The sequence below is a fragment of the Hordeum vulgare genome, chromosome 1H (assembly GCF_904849725.1).
Source record: "Hordeum vulgare subsp. vulgare chromosome 1H, MorexV3_pseudomolecules_assembly, whole genome shotgun sequence".
In the NCBI taxonomy this organism is placed as follows: Eukaryota; Viridiplantae; Streptophyta; class Magnoliopsida; order Poales; family Poaceae; genus Hordeum; species Hordeum vulgare.
Genome location: NC_058518.1, coordinates 92,619,980 through 92,641,877, shown reverse-complemented (window position 1 = coordinate 92,641,877; position 21,898 = coordinate 92,619,980). Strand labels below are relative to the sequence as shown.

Genomic DNA, 21,898 nt, shown 5'->3' with positions numbered 1-21,898 from the left:
TATTGAGACCAGGACGTCGTGTCACTATGTTACTCTCTTGCAGGACATTCACCACCAGCGAGATCTCTTTCAGAAGGTCAAAATCACCCATGAAAAGAGAAGCCACAACGGAGAGGCTCATGTTTTAGCCACAGCGGCCTCCTCTCTTCCTTCTGGGCGCCATGTGTGGCTTCAATATATGTCCGATATCATCTATATCCCTATGAACAGCTATGACTAATAAAGGATATAGTTGCTCAAAAAATCCACACATTTTCTCTTTAGTTTTAATCTATAGTAAAATAATTCGAGCTTGATTCTAATTGTTCAAAACATTGTGAATTGTCAAAAAGGAGTACTTTAATTCAAAAATAATTGCGATTCAAAAGAATGATTTTTTGAATTTTAATAAAAGATATATTTTTATGAGCAATTTTTTAATATTTCATGAACAAATTTTGAATTTGATAAACATTTTTTGAAATTTATGAGAAAATTTTGTATTTAAGTTTTCCTTTTTGAAAAATGGATGAACAATTTTTGAATTTGATGAGAATTTATTGAAAACAAGGAAAATTTTAGAATTTATTGAACATGTTTTTAGTTCAATGAACAATTTTTAAATCCAACAAACAAAGAAATAAATTTAGTAAACATTTTTTTGAATTTATAAAAAAAAATACATTGATGAAAAATTTCTGAATTCGATGAAAAACTTGTTTGGAATTTGAAATAAGAAAATTCACAAAAAGGTGAAAGGAAAGAAGAAGAAAAACGAAAGAACGATGAAAATGAAAGAAAAAAAATGAAAAATAAATGCAAATGGACCGGTCCATACAAGCAAGCAGCGGCAAAGGATGCGCGCGCCGCTTGTTGCGGCCAACTGTCGATCGGACGCACATGGGACGAATATTTGACACAAAGAGCGTCAAATAGGGTTTTCCTCACTTGTGGGCGACCCGCGCGCCAAATAGCCGACCCCACACCCCACCCACACACCCACCCACACACAGAAAAAAGAATTAAGTCGGTGTCGTTGGAACAATTAATGTTAAAGATAAAACTGGTGTAGTAAAAGTACATATCTACGTATGTAGATATATTTTAAAATGTACATTCATTCATTTTACTATCGTATGTAGTCATTTAATGAAATTCTTAAAAGCACTTATATTTAGGAACGGAGGCAGTACCATTCTTGCAAGTATTTCTCCACAAACACAAAAAGGATGCATGGTGAGCAGGTGCAACCCATCACACATCAGCATATGCCGTACATCCTTCAGCAGAGCATCTCTCTCTGTGGCCAAGTCTGATTCCGAACGTCTGCCTCACATGTCCATGCATCCAGCCCAGCAGGTGCAATGCATCCAGCCTCCCCCGTCGCTTTCACCAAGGATTTTCTTCCCTTAAACAAAAGATCGCTCATGTATAAAAAAAATGTTTTATAGGTTAAATAGTGGCATGCAGACTAGTGCTGGTCTTCCTTCTTCAGAATTCGGATGCACGGTTGGATTCCAGTATTACTGGATTTAGAAAAGAATTATAGGAACAAACACATATGAAATTGTTAGTGTTGGCGACTTCAGAGACACTGATCTTAAATTAGTTGTTATAGTATATTTTTGCTTAGAGCATTATGTGCAACTTGGCTGCTAAAATATGTATCAGAACGGCATAAAAGTCTTTCGCCAATTTTCTCTATGCTAAACAAAGAAAGACAAACTCCCTTGGACAAATGTGCAACTTGAAACAGAATTTATGCATAAATTTCGTGATAATCTTGCATAACATCGTAGTATATGTATGCTTTAAATAACGCACAAAATCTTTGCACAAATCGTAGATATACCAAACAAAGAAGTCGAGAGCAAAGGCTCGATCAGTGCTCCAATTTGTTTACCTGCAAAGTGTAGCCAAGTTCCAAGTTGCTGCCATTGACGGCGGGGTGTCGCGTCCTCGCTTTCACATCCAACAGAAACCAAAAGGACGCTTTTTCTCTAGTCACTTGCAGCTCCCTCCGAGACATCCCCTCTAGCCCCCCATCTCTCCCCCCATTCCCAAGAATTCATCCATCCCGACAATCGCGGGCAGCTGCGGCACGGGAGCGCCGAGCGGCAGATCGAGTCGCCGCCCGTCTCTCCTTCGTTGGCTCAGGTCAACACGCGAGCAGCTCCTGCTTCGATTTAGAGCGAGGGGACCTCGTCGTTTTCCACCGGCGGTTGTTGGTGCGGTTCTTGGTTCCGGCGCGCCGCCGTGCTGAGATCGGCGGGGTATTCCTGTCCCTGGAGTTCCTTGTGCGGCTGGGGGAGTAGCTGGAAGAGCTGCCTCCGGTTTCTTGCATTTCCTGGTGCTGTTGCGGTGGGGTCCTTCCTCTTACCTGCCGCGCTCGAGCTTGCCGCGTCGTCTTGGTCTGGTTAAGACAAGGCGTGCGGCGGCAGAGGAGAGCAGGCAAAGAAAAAAGACAAGCTTAAGCTGAGGTATCTTGCTCAAGTAATTTCTCAGCCTCAAGCAGTCAAGCTATTTCGTGAATCGCAAATAAAATCTCAGACAGTCTGATAGTAACCATGGTAGGGTTGTGTGCCACGGACTGTCAATATAATTTCTCAGCTTCACAGGCCTCAGTTTAGGTTCACAAGTAATTTGACCTTGATTTAGGTGTCCCATGGATGATGGTTCGGAGTTGGATTCAGGGTCAAAGTGTGGTGTTTAGTTTCACGGCGCCGTGGAGCTTGTGGCTTTTAACTCTACAGGGAAGGGCAATCTTTTTCACTAGTGTCTTTGTTGGTAGGTGTAAGTTAGTGTTATTCGTTTGGTAGCATTAGTTGATGTTTCATGTTAGTAATGAACTTGATCCTTACTTCTTAATTTTCTTCTGCTTGGTGGGAGAAGACGGATTTTAAATCACGATCCCCGACTATTTCTAGCACCAGCTAGAGTTTATTCGTGTAGCGCGTAGCACTGCGTTTGCTAATCTTACAGATGCATTATGTTTTTTGCATGTCCTCTTGATCTTGACTGTATTTTTCATAGCTTAGCCCAACTAGAGCCTGTCATATGCCAATTTGGCTGATGGATGCATGGTTTGGACCACCAATCCATGCTATTAACATATTATAGCTGCCGTATGGACGTTGCTCTCTTTCCTGGTTTTTGTGGAGTTGTTTTCCAGATCAAGTCAAATAAGAGTTTGATGTTATGTTTTGACAGGTGTGATCGTGGCGGTGCTTCTCTCAAGAAAAGTGCAGCTCTCTGGTAACACTTTTTGCTGTTAGCAGATGGACGCATGTGATTGCATTGAACCACTTTGGCAGGCCGATGATCTCCTTGTGAAGTATCAGTACATATCTGACTTTTTTATCGCACTTGCGTACTTCTCGATCCCTTTGGAGCTCATATACTTTGTCAAGAAGTCCTCATTCTTCCCTTACCGATGGGTGCTCATACAGTTCGGCGCCTTCATTGTTCTTTGTGGGGCAACGCACCTGATAAACTTGTGGACTTTCGCCACTTATAGCAAGACTATAGCGGTGGTAATGACAGTGGCGAAAGCCGCGACAGCAGTGGTTTCATGCATAACGGCATTGATGCTTGTGCACATAATTCCTGATTTGTTGAGTGTGAAGTTGCGAGAGAGGTATCTGAAGGATAAGGCTGAGGAGCTTGACAAAGAGATGGGGATTATAAGAACACAGGAGGAGACAGGCAGACATGTACACATGCTCACACATGAGATAAGGAGCACACTTGACAGGCACACTATTTTGAGAACTACGCTTGTTGAGTTGGGAAGGACTCTTGGTTTAGCGGAATGTGCCCTGTGGATGCCATCCCGCTCTGGAACAGCCCTTCACCTGTCCCATACAATCCATAACAGTGCTCCTATTGGCTTAGTTGTTCCTATCAATCTTCCGGTTGTTTCAAAGATTTTTAATAGTAATCGTGCCGAAAGCATTCCACATACTTCCCCCTTGGCTTCAATAAAGGCAGACACAAGCAGGTATGCGCCACCAGAGGTCGTAGCTGTCCGAGTTCCACTGCTGCACCTTACGAATTTCGAAATAAATGATTGGCCTGATATATCTGCAAAAAGCTTCGCAGTAATGGTTTTGATGCTGCCTCCAGACAGTGCTAGAAAATGGCGTACCCATGAACTGGAGCTTGTTGAAGTTGTTGCTGATCAGGTAGTTGTTGATTTCATTTCTGTTCATTCTTCTATATATGTAATCTGTAATCACTGGTGTGGTTGTCTGGTAACCTTTGTCTGGCATCTGATATTATCAGCTTTCGAATCCTATAGGGCTGCTTTTGTATATTTCTTTGGCCTGCTCCGTGCAAGTTTTCTTATTAGTCAATGGATAAATTTGTATGCTTTGTGTGTGAATAAGAGTTTCGAAGAGAATTGGTTAACTGTAGTTCCAATTGAGTTAACCTGGTAAATTATTTTATTATGGTTTGAAGTGTGAAACTATTTTTCTTGAAGTTCATGTTTTTTTTAGTTTCCCTTATCGCCCTATCTAACTTCCTTTTCCCTAATATGATATTGCTTATGAGTAATTGGTTTATATCCTGACAAGCTCTGTAAAAGCCATTCAGCACTTGTATGCATCCTTGATTTAATTATTGGAAGTATGCATGTCGTCATCATTGATACTTTTGTTTCCTTGTTAGAGAAATGTTTCAGGTTAACCAGCTAAGTGTTGCTCCTGAACGCGTATCATGCTACACGTCCTATATGCCTTCGTCCAAGTTTAGCTATTAGTTTCTTCCTGGCACTATTTTTTTTTCTGATTTCATTGTGTTTGTGACTGTGTGGTGTGTCCTTGAGCTGTTATCAGCATTTTGTCGGTTTACTTGGGCTCAACTGTTATAAACTTATTAGTTATTACCAATGCTTAACATTTAGCATTTTCTGTTAGCATTTAGCCTATAATGCTGCTCTTATATGGATATTTTTTCATTTAATTATTTCTGTATGAAGTAGACTGCACTACACTTCATGCCTGCAGATATTGTAAAAAAACATGACCACATTTGCTCAATTGTCTTATTTTAGGTGGCAGTTGCACTGTCTCATGCTGCCATTTTGGAAGAGTCCATGAGGGCCCGTGATCTACTAATGGAGCAAAATATTGCCCTTGATGCAGCACGTCGGGAGGCAGAAATGGCTATATGTGCTCGTAATGATTTTCTTGCAGTGATGAACCATGAAATGCGTACTCCTATGAAAGCAATTGTTTCTTTATCCTCCCTCCTTCTGGAAACAACTCTTACGGCTGAACAACGCCTAATGATTGAGACTATACTAAAGAGTAGTGATTTTCTAGCAACTCTGACCAATGATGTTTTGGATATTTCCAAGCTTGGGAATGGGAGTCTTGAGCTGGACATTGCACCTTTCGACCTGCATGCTACCTTTACAGACGTAAGTGCCCTGACAGCAGTTTTAATAGTTTGACTTTGCTATTAAGTTGCCTAAAAGGAAGGATGGGAAAATATACTGTTGGATTTGAGGTCAACTCACTAGTTCATCTTGTAGGTGGTTAATTTGATTAAGCCAGTGGCTGCATGCAAAAGGCTCTCGGTAATGGTTTCCTTGGCTCCAGAGTTGCCTGCCTGTGCAATTGGCGATCGCAAGCTACTGATGCAGATAATGCTAAATGTTGCTGGCAACTCAATTAAGTTCACAAAGGAGGGTCATGTTTCAATTGCAGCTTCCATAGCCAGGCCAGATTCATTGAGAGACCCGTATGCTTCTAACTTACATCCAGTTCCCTCTGATGGGTCTTTCTACTTGGTTGTTCAGGTTTGCCTATGAACATCCACTCTCTCTTTTTCTCTTAATTCCTCAATATGCCAAAAGTCGTCACAAACGCATACTCCCTCTGTTCATCAATATATCACGTTTTAGACTGACCATACAAGTCTCTAAAACGTCTTATATTAATGAACAGAGGGAGTAATACATAATACCACAACTTTCCAATGTTGCTTGCCAATGCTCGCCAAGTTAAGGCAGTGGTATACAAGTCATTGATTAGCTATGTTCGCAAATGTAGACATCAGCATTCCAAAGAGACCTCGTTTGAGGTCTTCAAGGTGATAGGATAACATGGAGCAAAAAAGAAATATTTGGATTTTCAACAGTGATTGATAATTCTTCACATTCTTCCGAGGAAAATTGTTAATGTAAACATACCATAAATATCATATTTGTGTAAAACTAGAAATTTTCTTTTGGGGAAAATGACTTTAGATCATTCGTGGCTACCCATAGAAACTGTACAAACCAGTTAAGGAGCAAAAACACTGGACAAGCATAGGGTTAATAACTTTGATGTTAGCACAAGACCTGATGCCATGTTCTCCTGTAGGTAAAAGACACCGGCTGTGGAATTAGACCAGAGGATATGGCTCACACCTTCAGGAAATTCGCACATGGTGAGAATGCAACAACGAAAATACACAACGGCAATGGGTTGGGTCTGGCCCTTTCCAGAAGGTATATCAAAAAGAGAATATTTCTGCACATTCCTTTTCCCCATGAAACTCTTTGACCTCTGCGCTGACCGATGTCTACACTCTTTGTCTCCATCAGATTTGTCGACCTGATGCAAGGGGACATCTGGCTCGAAAGTGAAGGGGTCGCCAAGGGGTGCACCGCCACGTTCTTTGTGAAACTCAGCACGCCCAAGAAACCAAACGCAAATGCAAATCCCCGAAGAATGATGGCGCCTCTGCAACCAAGCAAAGGAGCTGGAGGCCCTGGCGCTGATGCTCTCAGTATACTCACAAGGGATGGCGACTCGCGGGGCCCTAGGGCCCGCTACCAGTCGATCGTGTGAGAGGCAGACGACGAAGACAAGCTCGACTGACGGGAGGCGGGTCGCAAGCCCGATTTTGAAATCAGTACGCTCCATTGGAAGAGTAGGTGTTTGGCTGGTGCAGGGATCGTTTTCCTACTGAGTTGAGTTGTGGGGGTGATTGTGTAAAGCCTGAGATAGTGACTTGCCCTTATTGGCGGCGGGTGACGAGGAGAGCAGTGTTGTGCTGTACATGAGGGTATTGTTAGGAAGGCAAAAACTGATACTACATACATTAGGCACTGTGGCGAGATCATGTGAAGAGTCAGTGAGCTGCAGGTGCAATTCATGAACATGAACATGAAAGCATTGATCGGATGAATGGTGTATTGGCGTGTTTACACAGATGATTGCAGTTTGGTGCCGGTTGTGTTTTTCGCGGTTAATAGAACTGGGATACTTGGGGTCGGTCGTGCGGAGTGTCAAAACATGATGAAGCGTCTCTACCCCCATACACGTGGGGCTGCGGTTTATATGTATTATCATTGCTTGAGGTACAAGGTTTCGGTTGGAGAGAATCACAACTGTGAGGGAGAGAAGTACAGGGGATGAGAGATAGAGATACAACGCGGGTTAAACTAGATTTTTTTTCAAAAGTACGTCAGATTTTGTACCAAATTCAAAAACCGATAGCCCAAATTGAAAAAATGCACAAATGATAGCTAATTTTTTTTTAATATTGTATTTTTTTATTCTTTTTGAAAAATAATGCACCGATTTGAATATTTTTAAAAGCAGGCCTGCCTCGGCCCTGGCGTGACCGACAGGAGGCTGTCGGCGTCGGCGTGGCCGACAGGAGGCCAGTCGGCCTAGGCCCGGCCGATTAGTGGCTCTCGGCCACGTGGCGGCCGACTAGTGGCCAGGCCACGTCGATAGTCCAGTCGGCTCTGCCTGTCGGCCCTGGCGTAGCCGATAAGGCTATCGGCCTGGGGGAGGCCGACTAGTGGCCACTAGCCAGCCGAGGCAGCCCTTCCCCCTCTCTTCCTCCTTCCTCCTTTCTTCCTCCTTCCTCTTTCTTCCTTCTCCCTTCTCCCATTCTACCTTATCTCCTTTCTCTCTTTCTCCTCCTACCTTCTCCCCCCACACGAAAAATCTTCCATTTCCACGTTTTGAACCGTACATTTGTTGTGTAAGGAGGAGGGCATCCGAACTATCCGTCTCACTCGCGATGGGGTAGTTTGTGGTGCTTGTTTTGAAGCTATTTTTCGTGGTGGTGGTGGAGGTTGAGGTGGAGGTTGTAGTGGTGGTGGTGGTGGTGGTGGTGGTGTGGGTGAAGTTGGTTGTTTTGGTGGAGTTGGAGGTGGTGGTGTGGGATTAATCTCGGTGTTCGTCAAGAGTCGTTCGTCGTTTCTGCGCACGCTTCAAGGGTAAAATATTTTTGTTGTTTAAATAGTTTTAGGTGCTTCGGTAGATTAGTATAAATTTAGTTGTTTAACTGGTTGTAGGTGCTCCGGTAGATTAGTATAAATTTAGTTGTTTAACTAGTTTTAGGTGCTCTGGTAGATTAGTATAAATTTAGTTGTTTAACTAGTTTTAGGTGCTCCGGTAGATTAGTATAAATTTAGTTTAGTAAATGAAGTAGTTTAAATATTTTTAGGTTCTCCGATAGATTTGAAAATATATTTTGGTTTGTCGTTCTTCTAATTTTTTTCCTTGTTGAATAATATGTTAGGTCAGCAGAGATGTCTGATTTAGTGACGTTATGTTTGCACTATGATCGTGATACCGTTCAAACAAATGAGATGGGAGCTGATCTTAGTGAATTTCAGTACACAGAGGTGCAGGTGTCCTCCCCTAAAACATGGTCTGTTAGTCAGTTGACAGAATGGCTTGCGCGATGTTTAGGGTTCAATACTGAAACACACACCGTCGGTGTTCATGCATTATGGACCCGGTCCACTGGTAATATTTTCTGGTATTTGAAGCATATAGAGCGGGAAGACCAGTGGGTGCGCTTGTTACAATCTTGCGAGCGTAGGGGATGTCATCCTATGGCCTTACTTCTCCCCGTGCTAAAGCCGGTTACTGAACCTGAAGTGGAACGTAGCTCTGAATATGGTGAGAGCAGTGTAGGGATGCATGATTCACAGTCAATTCATGCGTCCCATGTTGGGGATGATTTTTACGAAGCAGGCCAGAGTAGTCAGGCCGAAGGGGGAGATGCAGATGATTATCTCAGCGGTGAGGCGGATGCCGACGAGATAGATGGGCACATGAAAAACGAGATGCATGAAGAAGATATAGCGGGTGATATTTCCGATGAATCCGCCGAATCAGATGGAGAAGAGCACGCACATGAAGTGCCTATTCCTGCATCATGGAGTCAGGACTTCTCATCTGCAATGTTGGTGAACGACGGTCATGATTCTGCCTGGCAGTATCACCAGAACAACATTGCGACAGGTGCCCTCTACCCGAACAAACAAGCTCTGAAGGATGCCATCCTTAATTGAGCAATGTCCACTCAAAGGGTATTTGTAGCTCAAGTTTCTTGTCCGGATAAGTTGACAATGGTTTGTAGAAATCAGGCTTGTCCCGCAAGGGTGCATGGATATCTCCCTAAGTACGACACAAGCTGGGTCATAAGTGACTTAGTTAGTCATAATTGTGTTATTCCATGCATCCCTCAAGATCATCCCAACCTTACTTCCACTGTGATAGCTCGCTTGCTTTACTGCGAGATTGTGGAGTGCAAGGCGATGGAAGTGAAGGCTATCCAGAAAAAAGTCTTCGTCAGGTCAAAGTACAACATATCATATGGCAAGGCTTGGAGGGCTAAGCAGAAGGCACCGGAGACCAGATTTGGTTCATATTTTGATGCATATGACTGTGTTGTTCGGCTCGTGCAGACACTGCAGAACCGTAATCCTGGCACGTATGTTGACATCCAAGAGTTGTACCTGCCATAGTTCCCAACGGTTAGGGTGTTGCATCGGATGTTCTTCTCTTTCGGTGCCTGCATTGAAGCTTTCAGACATTGTCGACCGGTGATATGTGTTGATGGCACATTTCTCGCTGGCAAGTACAAGGGTCAGATCCTCACAGCCATAGGTCAAGATGGGCAAAATCAAGTCGTCCCACTTGCATTTGCTTTTGTGGAGAGCGAGAACATCGATAGTTGGACATGGTTCTTTAGGCAGTTGAAAATAGCTGTTGTGCAAGATAAGCAGAATGTGTGCATCCCTCATGATAGGCATGCAGGTATACTCAGCGCGATCAAGACATTGTCAAACCCTGCTCCCGGTGAACAAACTCCTTGGCAGGACATTCAGAGTCGTTGGTGCATGCGCCATCTAGGGGCAAATTTCTTCTCGTAGTTTAGAAATAAGAACCTCATGAATCTATTCAAGAAACTCTGCAAGCAGAACCAACAATGGAAATATGAGCTGATACGTAACAGACTAAATGTTTGCACACAGAGACATGTTAGGGACAGGAGAGCTGCAAGAGATGCTGTTGTCAGGGCACATGTTGAAGCAGTAGCTGCACAATTAGCAACTGGAGCTGCTACCGTGGAGGAAGAGCCGGTTGGGCTTTGTGACTTGCCAGGATTTGACCCTCCTGGTACAAGGAGAAGGCTAGCGAGGACGATTAAAACCTTCGATTAGTGGATAGAGCATGAGCCATTGGAGAGGTGGTCTCTCTTGCATGACACACATGGAGCCAGGTACGGTGTCATGACTACCAACCTGGCTGAAACATATAATTTTGTCCTAAGAGGAAACAGAGCTTTGTCACTTACAGCGATCGTTGAGGGCATTTTCTATGGCACAGTGAAGTATTTCAGGGAAAGACGTCAAATTGCTGCGGAGCATATGACAAACAATCCGAACACACGTTACTGTGAAAGGGTTATGAAGTACATGGATGAAAAGATGAAGAAAGCCCGGTCACACAGTGTTGTCGCCATTGGAAATCTAGAGCGAAGGTTCGAGGTTCGCTTAGCTAACAACAAATTCGGATGTGCAAATGAGATGAGAACACACGAGGTGAAAATTGGAAATGAATTGTGGCCAACGTGCGAATGCACATGCAACAAACCAAAGTTGCTTCACCTACCTTGCTCGCATGTACTTGCTGCTTGCGGGCTCATAGGTCTTGACGCAATCTCTTTTGTGTTTCCGTATTTTCTGAAAGAGGCTGTCCTCAATACCTGGACATGTGAGTTGATGGGTTTCCGATCAATGGGTAACTTCAACACTGTTGAGCCTGCTCAAAGGCGATACATTCCACATCCTGCACATATGCGTACAAGTAGAGGGAGGCGGCAGAGTCAACGCATCCGAAATGACATGGATGAATCTGAGGCCGACGGGCGCACCGTGCAATGCATTCTATGTAATGAATTTGGGCATAGGGATCCTGATTGTCCCACCTTCGTCACTGCAAGGGGCACTAGGCGTGGACGAGACAGCCGAGGAAGAAGAGGAGGAAGAGGGAGGGCAAGAGGAGGAGGAAGAGTTTAAAATTTGTACTATCACTATGTTTTAATTTTGGACTAGCACTATGTTTTAAGTTTGTACTATCACTATGTTTTAAGTTTGTACTATCACTATGTTTTAATTTTGTACTATGTGTTGCACTACGTTTTGTATTGTATAGCAATGGAGGGAATGTATCTTCTTAATCCGGACGTTTGATAGTAAGCATCATGCTTCGCTATTAACTGAGCAGAAGCTCGTACCACTAGTCACTCGTACTGCTAAGGTGGACTGGAGTATACATCCGCTGTGGGTTGAAAGGTAAAAATGTTTTTATTTTAAACTTTAATCATTGTATTAAATATGCATTGTAAGTAACATAAATTTTATGATTGGTGGATATGCGGACTCAAATGAGCCGGGCTTTTACCGTTCGCACGTCTAGTTGAGGCCACTGAGACGTCGCGGCACCTCAGCATTGACTCTTCTGTGCTCACTTGCTTAGTGGACCGATGGAGGCCCGAGACCCACATTTTCCACTTCAGATGGGGTGAGATGGCTCCTACTCTGGAAGATGTCTCAATGTTGCTTGGACTTCCATTGGCGGGAAATGTGATAGGACCGTTGGAGGACCCGCCAGATTGGCAACAAACTTTGGCAGCATGTTTCTTCAATATATATGATGGGGCTCCAATACTGGCGTCAGAGGCGCACGGACCTAAGTATGGCTGGTTACAACATTTCATGGTTAGTTCCTACCTCGCATATCTATCAAAGGTAAATGTTTCAAGTTGCAATATTTCCATGTTATTCACAAGTCCCTTTGTCCTTACATGATTGCAGATCGAGAGATTTCCAGGTTATTCACAAGTCCCTTTGAGTGCTATACAGATTACTTGTAGCCTGGAGGCGTACCTATTGTGGCTTCTCGGGAAGGTGATGTTCACAGAGAACCATGTCACTACTTTGAGTGTGTGTTACATCCCCATTGCACTGGAAATCGCGACTGCTGAGTCAGCTGAACATATCACACCGAGGAGTTGGGATCTGCGGTATTAGCTGCTACCTACCGAGGTATGTGCAACGGTTGTCAGCTTTCCACGGCCAAGTCGGCCATTCTTGGTTGCCCGCTGTTTTTACAACTGTGGTCCTGGGAGAGGTTCTCTATTGGACGACCAAACATAGATGTAGACCACAGTTATCATGTGGGCAACATGCTTGATAGTGATGACATCGACTTGCCAACTTTCGGCCTGTGTTGGATGCGTCGCAAGGTATGTCCCCTGGTATAATGTTATCCACCTTCTTAGTTTACACTATTGTTGAAACTAACTTATGTCTTGCCCAGAGACGGTATGCTAGTGAACAGACTAGGCAAGCCTACACTGCACTAAATGAGCAGTTTGATACGTACACGGGAGTTATTTGGCAACCGTACACGGAAGTAGCCAGAATTTCTAGATATCCCGGTGGTATTTCTGTGCTATGCACGAGAGATCGGGGTTACTGGATGACAAAATCGAAGATTATATTCGATGTCTTTGTTGAGGAGATGGCGCAACAGCGCATTATGAGACAGTTCGGTCTTCGGCAGTTGACTCCTCCGCCCAACATAGAGAACCTGCTGTCAGTAGTAGTCCACAGGTATGTTATACTAACTATATATTACATTTTGTTTCTCTATGGCCTATGGCTAAACATCATCATAAATTATAGGATGACAAGGAAGGGAACCAATAGGACACGGGCTCAGTGGCTACAAAGGCTTGAAGAGTATGTTTTAGAATGGGAAACTGCCACTGAACGTAGGTGGCATCAACAACAAGCATTTGATCTCGCTGAATACAATGCATATTTGGAGAGGTACATGAGAGGAACACGATTACGCATTGTTCAGCACTCCAATACAGATGGTATTCCGGACCCGCATACGTCTGATACGTACTCGACATATGATACTTCTGGCTCCAGGCAGTATGCGGTAATATTTATTCTCTTTACGTCATTTAAGTTGTTGTTACTTGCTTCATCATCGGTACTTATTATTCTTAATGACAATTTCAGGGTGAGTTGGCATACAGTCTTCATACTGACGTGATGAACTTTGATCGACAATTGTCATCTGGACCTCTTACGGTACCTCGGTCTCAGATTCAACCATGGCTCAAGAGGCTCGAGCAGAGGATAAGAGATATCTATAAAGCTATCATGTGCACGCGCACTTCGGATGTTGTGCATCACCAGCCGCAGCCTACGCCGGTGCCGCGTCACTTCGTGCATCGACATCAGCCACATCCACGTCTGCAAGGAGTGGAACCGACGCCACATCCACCCCCACCTCACCAGCCTGGCAGTTTAGCGTGGCATCAGCCACAACACCACGCTTCATCATCGAGCTTCATGTTTCAGCCAACTCCGCAACATCACAATCCTACTCCTGGTTTCATGTTTCATCCACATCCAACAGGTATGGTCCCTCCTGCATATCATGATGTGTCGGCGTCCGGATCCGGGTAAGGGAGTGAACCAGATGAGTCACCATCGCAGCAAAACATGTGGTTGGACATGTTTTCGACTCCTCCATCATGGCCCACACAGGATACACAGTTTGACCAGGGTGGATCCGAGATTCCTCCTCCTAACATTAGCCCCCCCCCCACAGGTGGGGATGGAGTACACCCCCCATACTCCCAGAGCGCCAACCGAGACGTCGTGAGTGAAGCAAACTCTTTGCCCTGTTATGTATCACTTCAGACTTATGTCTATTTTATGTAAGAAACTTATGTGTATTTTATGTATGAGACTTATGTGTATTTTATCTATAAGACTTATGTGTATTTTATCTATGAGACATATTCCTATCTATTTCTATGCTCAGTTGGTTCATCGTGGATAACACATATACTACCAATAACTTGAGATTACAAACAAAGTAAGATTCCAGAGATACATAAAATAAGATACATGAAATAAGATACATAAAATAAGATACATTAAGATGCAGAGTTCATACAAGAACTACATAAAGTCGTCGTCATCCTTCGATGATGCAGAGCTCTGGCCCTTCGACGAAGCGGTACTCTTGGCACTCGTTGATGCTGCCCTCTTGTCCTTGCTACTCGGCATGAACATATCGTCTTCATCCTCGCTATCGTCAATCCATAAAAAGGGATGTTTTACTCCACCTCCACCGCATATGTGCTGGCCTTTCTTCTTCCATCTTTCATTCAACCGCAGAAGTTCCTTCGGAATCTCCTCATATGTCCTTGCAGGACACCCCTTCCTAGCTAATGCATGAGCAACCTCATTCAGTAGCATGTCACTACTGATGAGTTCGTCCCATAAAACTATTCTATTGCCTATCTTGAAATTGCTAGCCAAGCGTAGAAGACACTCCGACATACCACTGTGAAAACTACGATCGAAAGGATAATGAGACATTTTGAGCACACTCCTTACCAACCTTGTTGTGGAGAGGGTTTTTAGGTGCCGAAGAGCAGGAAATAAATGGCGGGAAAGCGAGGCGGGAACAAAATGGTGGGAAAGCAAGGCGGGAACAAAATGGCGGGAAAGCAAGCGGGAACAAAAATGCTCAGTTGGTTCTTCGTGGATAACACATATACTACCAATAACTTGAGATTACAGACAAATTAAGATAGACCTTGCCGGAATTAAAATACAACTTGCTGAAATTAAGATACAACGTGCTGACACAACTTGCTGAAATTAAGATACAACTTGCTGAAATTAAAATAAATCTACTGAGTCCAGCGTGGATATTTGCCTTTTCCATCACCGGCTTCTTCTGCTGCTTTGGCCGCACGAGCCCTTTCTCTCTTTCTCTCCCTCTCAGCTTCACGGGCCTGTTCCCGCTGTTTGTAAACCTCCTCCAACCGAAGTTTCTCTTCTTGGTTCTTCCTTATCATCTCATCAATAAAAGCCCTCTGCTCCACACAGTAATCTTCCCACTCTTTCTTCTGCTCTGCTTTCTCCTCTGCTTCAGCCTTCGCACGGCGCTCTTCCAAGTCCAAGCTAGCCCATGCACGGCGACCTCTTTCACGAATCTCGGTCACCGCCCAGTCCGGCATTTCCGTGTCAATCCAACGATAGTACATGCAGAGAGGAGGAGGAGACTACAAAAAATATATATAAATATCAAGTAAACAATAATATCAACAACATATTTACTCTGGATAACTTGAGCATACCGGAGGCCTGAGGTACGCAGAAATAGATTTGGGCGGATCAGATTCATAATTGGCGCACATGAAAAACTTCATGCCCAACAAATCTGAAAAATCCGTCACCTCCTTCACCTTGCAGAGATCACCGCACCAACATCGAACTGCTTCCACACCCCGAGGCAAACTCGCACTCTGCATTTTCTTAGGCCTGATGCTCTGATCCGAGCAAGGCAAACTCATATTCACTGGATGATGGAGGAAGGAAGGCAGTGCTAGTGTTCTCAAGTGAGGCTGGATGATGGAGGAAGGCAGTCCAATGCCTCCTTTTATAGACTTAGATGACCAGGAAGATGGCGGGAAAACAAGGAGGGAAATGAGGCGGGAAATAAGAGGGTAAATAGTTGGAGGGAAAGGTGGTGGGAAAAGAAACGAGCAAATTTTGGCGGGAAAGGTGGTGCGAAAAATTAGGCGGGAATGGAGACGTGGAAATATTTGCGGCAATGGAGGAGGGAAAAAAATGGCGTGGCCGATTGGGGGAATATGGGCGGGAAATGGAGTAGGCAAAATAGCTAACGTTCAAAATACACATAAGTTTCTTACATAAAATATCATCGCGAGTGAGACGGATAGTTTGGATGCCCTCCTCCTTACACAACATAAAATATCATCGCGAGTGAGACGTTCAAAATACACATAAGTTTCTTACATAAACGTGGAAATGGAATATTTTTTGTGTGGGGGGGGGGGAAGAAGGAGAAGAAATAGAGAAATGAGATAAGGTAGAATGGGAGAAGGAGGGAGATAAGAAATAGAGAAAGGACAAGGAAGGAGTAACAAAGAGAGGGGGAAAGGGCAGGGCTGGGGCTGGCTCATGGCCACTAGTCGGCCACGGCTAGGCCGAATGCCCTATCGGCTTCCCCAAGGCCGAGTTGCAGTGGCCGGCCACTAGTCGGCTCCCACGTGGCCGAGAGCCCCCTGTCGGCCGCGCCAAAGCCGACAACCTCCAGTCGGCTATAGGGTGGCCGAGGCAGGTATACTTTTGGAAATTTTGAATTTAGTGCATTATTTTTCAAAAAAAATAAAAAAAATGCAATATTAAAAAAATTAGCCAAATGATACCCCGTCTGCCTCTGGTGGGCCGAAGAGTGGCCTGTCAGACGGCGGGAGGCCGAAGGGGGACGCGTCGGCTTGCGGGCGGCCGACGGGGGCCCGTCGGCCCACAGGTGGCCGAAAAGCCCACCTGTCGGCTTGTGGGCGGCTGAAGAGGGTCCGTTGGCCTCCAGGAGGCCGAAGAGCCCCTGGATAAGGCCGACCGAGCCCTTCTTCCTCCTCAGTCGCTGGCTCCTCTTCTCTCTCTCGTTTTTATTCCCTCATTTTGCCACCCCCTCCGATCTCCTCCATCCTCCACCCATTTTCCTATTCAATCCGCTGAAACAATAGATCATACCCATCTCCACCGGCCTACGGTCTCATTTTATGCCATGGTGGTGGGGTGGTGGAGGTGTGGATGGTGAGGAGGTGGTGTGGTGGAGAGGAATAAGAAGGTGGAGAGGGGTGAAGAAGGGGACACACGTGGTGGTGGAGGTGTGGGTAAAGGTGGTGGTCGTTCGTCGTTCGTCATTTCTTCGCACGCTTTAAGGGTAAAATTCAACAATCGTTCCCGTATGCTCTGGTAGATTTGGATATATTTAGGTGACTCGGTTAAGTAATTTAAATATTTTTAGGTTCGTAGATTTGGATATATTTAGGTCTGCTAATTAAGTAGTTTAAATATTTTTAGATTGTCCGGTAGATTTGGATATATTTAGGTGTGCTAATTAAGTAGTTTAAATATTTTTAGGTTGTTCGATAGATTTGGATATATTTAGGTGTGCTAATTAATTTATTCAAATATTGTTAGGTTGTCCGGTAGATTTGGATATATTTAGGTCTTCCAATTAATTTGTTCAATTAATTAGTTTAAATATATTTTAGGTTCTCCGATAGATGTAGATATATTTAAGTCTGTCAGTTAACTTGTTTAAATTTTTTTAGGTTCTCCGGTAGATTTAGTTTTGTCAATTAATCTGCCATGGTTTCTTGGAGCGAGGGATGAAGCTCTTCTTGGGATGACGAGAGTGTGACTAGTCACGTACGTTAATTTCGGGATTCCAGCATTTACCGTTAGGTTTAAGATTCTTCATTTCAGGATTTCATAACAGTTCAGTGTCTTCTGTTTTTAGCTTCCTAGGACTATCCCATGCTATGAATGGAGTGGCATTGCTCATGAACTATCTTCCGTTGTCTGCATCTAGAGCCTTTCCTTAGGTAAGTTGCATTTTAATCTACTAACACTGGCCGGCGTTTTCTTGCTTGTGCAAAGGAGAAGGTATGTTGCACTGTAATTAGTTAATCTTAGTTAGTTTCTGCTCCATTCAATTTCATGTATGTTAATCATTGAAATTGTTTTGAATTTTAGGCAGAAGAAAAGTGCAACTATCTGGAGTGGACAGACCCTGAGTTGTCAGTTGCTATGCAGTTTTGCATAGGTCAATTGTGGAGCATGCATCACAAAGAAAAAGAGGACAAAATCAGAGAAAATCTTAAGTTGGGCGAAGAAAATTTTAAAATAATTGGAGAAAAGAGGAAGATGGAGGAAGAGCTTAGATTTTTCAAAGTTGATTTTGCAAAAATGGTGACTAACAAGGAGGAGGCTATTAATCAGCTTGGCAGTGCTAGGTTGGCTATCAGTGATCTGAAAGAGAAGATTGAGAAGAAGAAGTTGGCAGACCATGGTTGCACCAATCTACATCAGGTACTTAGGGCGAAGGCAGAGAAGGAGAGGGACCAGCTTGTGCTAGAGAGAGACCAACTGAAGCAAGAGAAGAAAAAGTTAGAGTACATCATTTTTTATATGATAAAACAGAACCATGGCTATAAGGACAAGGTCAAGAAGCTGAAGGAGATTTGTGATGAATTTTAAGTATGTAATGGTAGAATTTGTATTGAACTATCCAGTAGTAGAACTATCCAGTAGTAGAAATATCCAGTACTATAATTTGTATTGAATTATCTAGTAGTATCAGTAATTATGGTTTTTAACTAAGCTCATGTTCGAAAATTGTTCTCAAATTTGCATATTACAAATAAAAACATAGTCCGACATAGTACACATTAAAACATAGTGGAGCCATATTACAAATTAAAACAGACCGACACATTATGTAGCTTCTGAGTTATTTATTCCTCGTCCACCCCTTCGGCCTCGACTGCCACGTCCACCACGACTGCCACGACCACCTCTTGCTACTGTTGTCGCAGTCGTCGATGTGGAAGCACCGTCTTTGTTCAGGTCGGGGCAATATTTCATCATATGTCCATAAGCCGCGTAGAGCAAACATTGTCTGGTTGCTCCACCACCTTCAGATTGGTTGACATCGTTTCGGATGCGCTTTACCTTACCTTTGCCCCTGCTAGTTTGTCGAAGTCCAGGATCCGGGATGTATACTCTCCCACCATTGTTTACCTTGTTGAAATTGCCGATGACTCTAAACCCTGTCATCTCACCTATCCAAACATTGAGTACTGCCTTTGTTGAATAGTACGGAGACACGAAGGAGATAGCATCTAACTCAATCTGGCCACAGGCAGGCAACACATGTAAGCAAGGCAGGTGCAAAAATTGTGGTTTGTTGCATGTACACTCACAAGTTGGATAAAATTTCGTTCCAATTTTAACCACATGCGTCTTCACCTCATTTGTAGAACCAAAACCATCAGTCGGAAGCTGAACCTCATACCACCTTTCCTGATTACCTATGAGTGTGACAGTGTGCTTTTTTGCTTTGTTTATCTTTTGAGCCATGTACACCATGACACAGCTACAATAAGGTGTGTTCTGATTAACTGCAATATGCTTCTTTGCTAACTCGTGCCTTTCTCTGAAATATCTCAAAGTCCCATGGAATACACCCTCCACAATAGCTGTCAGTGGCAATGCTCTATTCCCTCTGAGTACAAAGTTATACACCTCTGCAAGATTGGTTGTCATGTGGCCATACCTGGCTCCATGGGTGTCATGCAGCAAAGACCAATTCACTCAGAAAAATTCTTTATTGCCCTGCCCTTCTTTCTCTTCGTATTAGGAGGGTCAATTGCTGGCAAGTCACAAATACCTACTGGCTCCTCTAGCTCCACGATGAGTGTTGTTAATTTAACCTGGTATTTTTTCCATTTTCTTCCTAGCAAGGACCCGCTTCTTAGTAAACTCATCTAGTTTTGACCAAATAAATTTGTATTTGCGTTGCTGGTTCTGCTTGCATAACTTTTTGAACAAGTTCATCAACCGTTTGTTCTTGAACCGTGAGAAAAAAATTGCACCCAGATGGCGCATGCACCACCGGCTTTGCAAGTCCTACCAAGGTGGTGGATCGTCAGCTGTTGGATTCGTTAGTGTCTTCACGGCCTTTAATATACCAGGATGTCTGTCATGAATGGCACACACGTTTGGTTGGTCCTTCACGATCGCAATTTTAACTTGCCGGAAGAACCATCCCCAGCTCGAAAAGTTCTCACCCTCCACAAATGCCATGGCTAGTGGGATGATTTGGTTGTTCCCTTCCACACCAATAGCATTCAGGATTCGCCCTTTGTACTGACCAGTCAGGAATGTACCATCCACAAACATCACAGGAGGACAATGTCGGAAAGCTTTGATGTACAAACCGAAAGAGAAGAATACCCATTTCAACACCTTGTAATCTGGTATAATCTCCAACCTCGTGTGTTATATGTTAACATAAGTGTCCGGATTTCTCTCCTTCAGTATGTTAAGGAGACAGACAACATTATCATATGAGTCGAAGAACGTCCCAAACCTTTCCTCCATAGCCTTTTGCTTAGCCCTTCAAGCCTTTCTATATGGAATGTCATAATTCCATCTGACCTTCAATGCTTTCTGGATATGTTTTGCTTCCATATCTTTCTTCTCAACTATGTCAGTATACACGAGTTGCGCTATGAGAGTTGAAGTCAGGTATGGTTGATGAACCAACATGTTTTTCCTCACACAATTATGTGGGACCACATTGGTGACAACCCACTAGATGTTATACTTTGGCACGTGCCCGTGCACTTCACAGGACAACCTGTTTCAACACACTTTACGGTATATTTTGTTGGACTAGATATGTGTGACGCCCCGGTAAATTAAGCTACAGTAAACCTATCCTAATGGTGTCACGTCACCGGGATTACTATTAGTAGTCTCGCGTAGTTTCAAATCGATCCTAATTCAAATTTAAAATAAAATCAAAACAAGAAAAGTTTTTGAATGTTAAAATAAAAATCTCGGATGAGTTACAAATATTCCTTGGTTATTTATCAAATTGAGTCGGGCATTTTTAAGATTATTAAAAACTCCTATATATTTAAAACAAAAACTATAAATAATAAAATAATAATAACAAATAAAGGGCCCACCCCAACTGGGCCACTCGGCCCACCTAACCTAACCCTACCCAAGCGCTACCCTAACCCTCCCGTGCGCCACTCCTTCCCACCTGGCGCCGCCACTCCACCTCGCCCCACTCCCTCATCAGATCCCAACCGCCAGCGCCCCTCCCCACGTCGCCCCACCTCCCCCCTCGCTACCCACCCTCGTCGCCCTCCTCGCGACAGCCTCCTCCCTACGCGTCGGTGCTCCCTCCCATCGCGAGCTCCTGGATCGCGCCACCTCCTCTTGTCTCCCTCCCCGATCGCCCCAGCACCCATCCCCGCGAGCGCCTCAAACCGCGCCGGCCCCTCTGCTCTCCCCGGGCCGACCCCCCCTTCTCCTCGCCGCTCCCACCGGATCTGGCCCGTGCCATCATGCCGCTCCCTCCCCATCTCTCGCTCGCACACTCCCTGGAACACCGGCGCTCCCCCTCACTGCGCCACACCACCTTCCCCTGTCGCGCCGGACCCCCCTCCCTCCTCTGACACCGCGCCAGTGGCCCTTCTCCCTCGTTGGATACCCAGCACCGGTCGACCCCGCCGACCACCACCACCACCACCGCATCGACTTCCCCAACCGGCTTCCCCGAGACTCGCCGCCCCGATCCCCGGCAACGCCGGTGAGCCCTTTTCGGGCTCCTCCCACCACCCCTTCCTTCCTTTCCCCACCCTGGTTCCGTTCCGACAATTACCGTCTCGTTCCGGCGTCGATGATCTCCTGTAGGTGGAGATGGAGTTGCCTCCTTTCTCTCTGTTAGAGAGGTGAGAGAGATGCCACACAGATGTGCAGAGAGAGATAGGATAGAGAGAAAAGAAAATAAGTAGGAAATGATAATGTATATGTGTATGTATGTATGTATTAATGTATGTATGTATTGCGTATGTATGCATGTATGTAGAGAAAGAAAAAGCATAAAAATAAAATATAAATATATATATATATATGTTTTTATTAATAAAATAATTAAATACATAAATA

General features: G+C 44.3%; 1 protein-coding gene across 5 annotated transcripts; it reads left to right on the top strand.

The window, feature by feature from the left end:
- The first annotated feature begins 1,859 nt into the window (after positions 1 to 1,859).
- LOC123425946 (probable ethylene response sensor 2) lies at positions 1,860 to 7,160 on the top strand. 5 transcript variants are annotated; one of them, XM_045109742.1, is made up of 7 exons: positions 1,860 to 2,459; positions 3,190 to 3,979; positions 4,073 to 4,163; positions 5,036 to 5,404; positions 5,519 to 5,785; positions 6,354 to 6,481; positions 6,578 to 7,160. In XM_045109742.1, the coding sequence occupies exons 2-7, from the start codon at positions 3,258 to 3,260 to the stop codon at positions 6,822 to 6,824; spliced, it is 1,824 nt and encodes a 607-aa protein (XP_044965677.1). In that variant the 5' UTR covers positions 1,860 to 2,459; positions 3,190 to 3,257; the 3' UTR covers positions 6,825 to 7,160. The 5 variants fall into 5 exon arrangements, with proteins under 5 accessions (XP_044965677.1, XP_044965664.1, XP_044965655.1 ...); XM_045109729.1 differs by adding an exon at positions 2,638 to 2,766 and having other exon boundaries at positions 3,190 to 4,163; XM_045109720.1 differs by having other exon boundaries at positions 3,190 to 4,163.
- Positions 7,161 to 21,898: the final 14,738 nt, after the last annotated feature.

What these genes read in the sequence shown, in the direction of transcription:
- LOC123425946 (XM_045109720.1), top strand. Translation starts at nt 3,258, where the DNA reads ATGGACGCATGTGATTGCATTGAACCACTTTGGCAGGCCGATGATCTC. An exon ending in TTGAAGTTGTTGCTGATCAG is followed by an intron (nt 4,164 to 5,035) that starts GTAGTTGTTGAT and finishes GTCTTATTTTAG; the next exon opens with GTGGCAGTTGCACTGTCTCA. An exon ending in CTTTCTACTTGGTTGTTCAG is followed by an intron (nt 5,786 to 6,353) that starts GTTTGCCTATGA and finishes GTTCTCCTGTAG; the next exon opens with GTAAAAGACACCGGCTGTGG.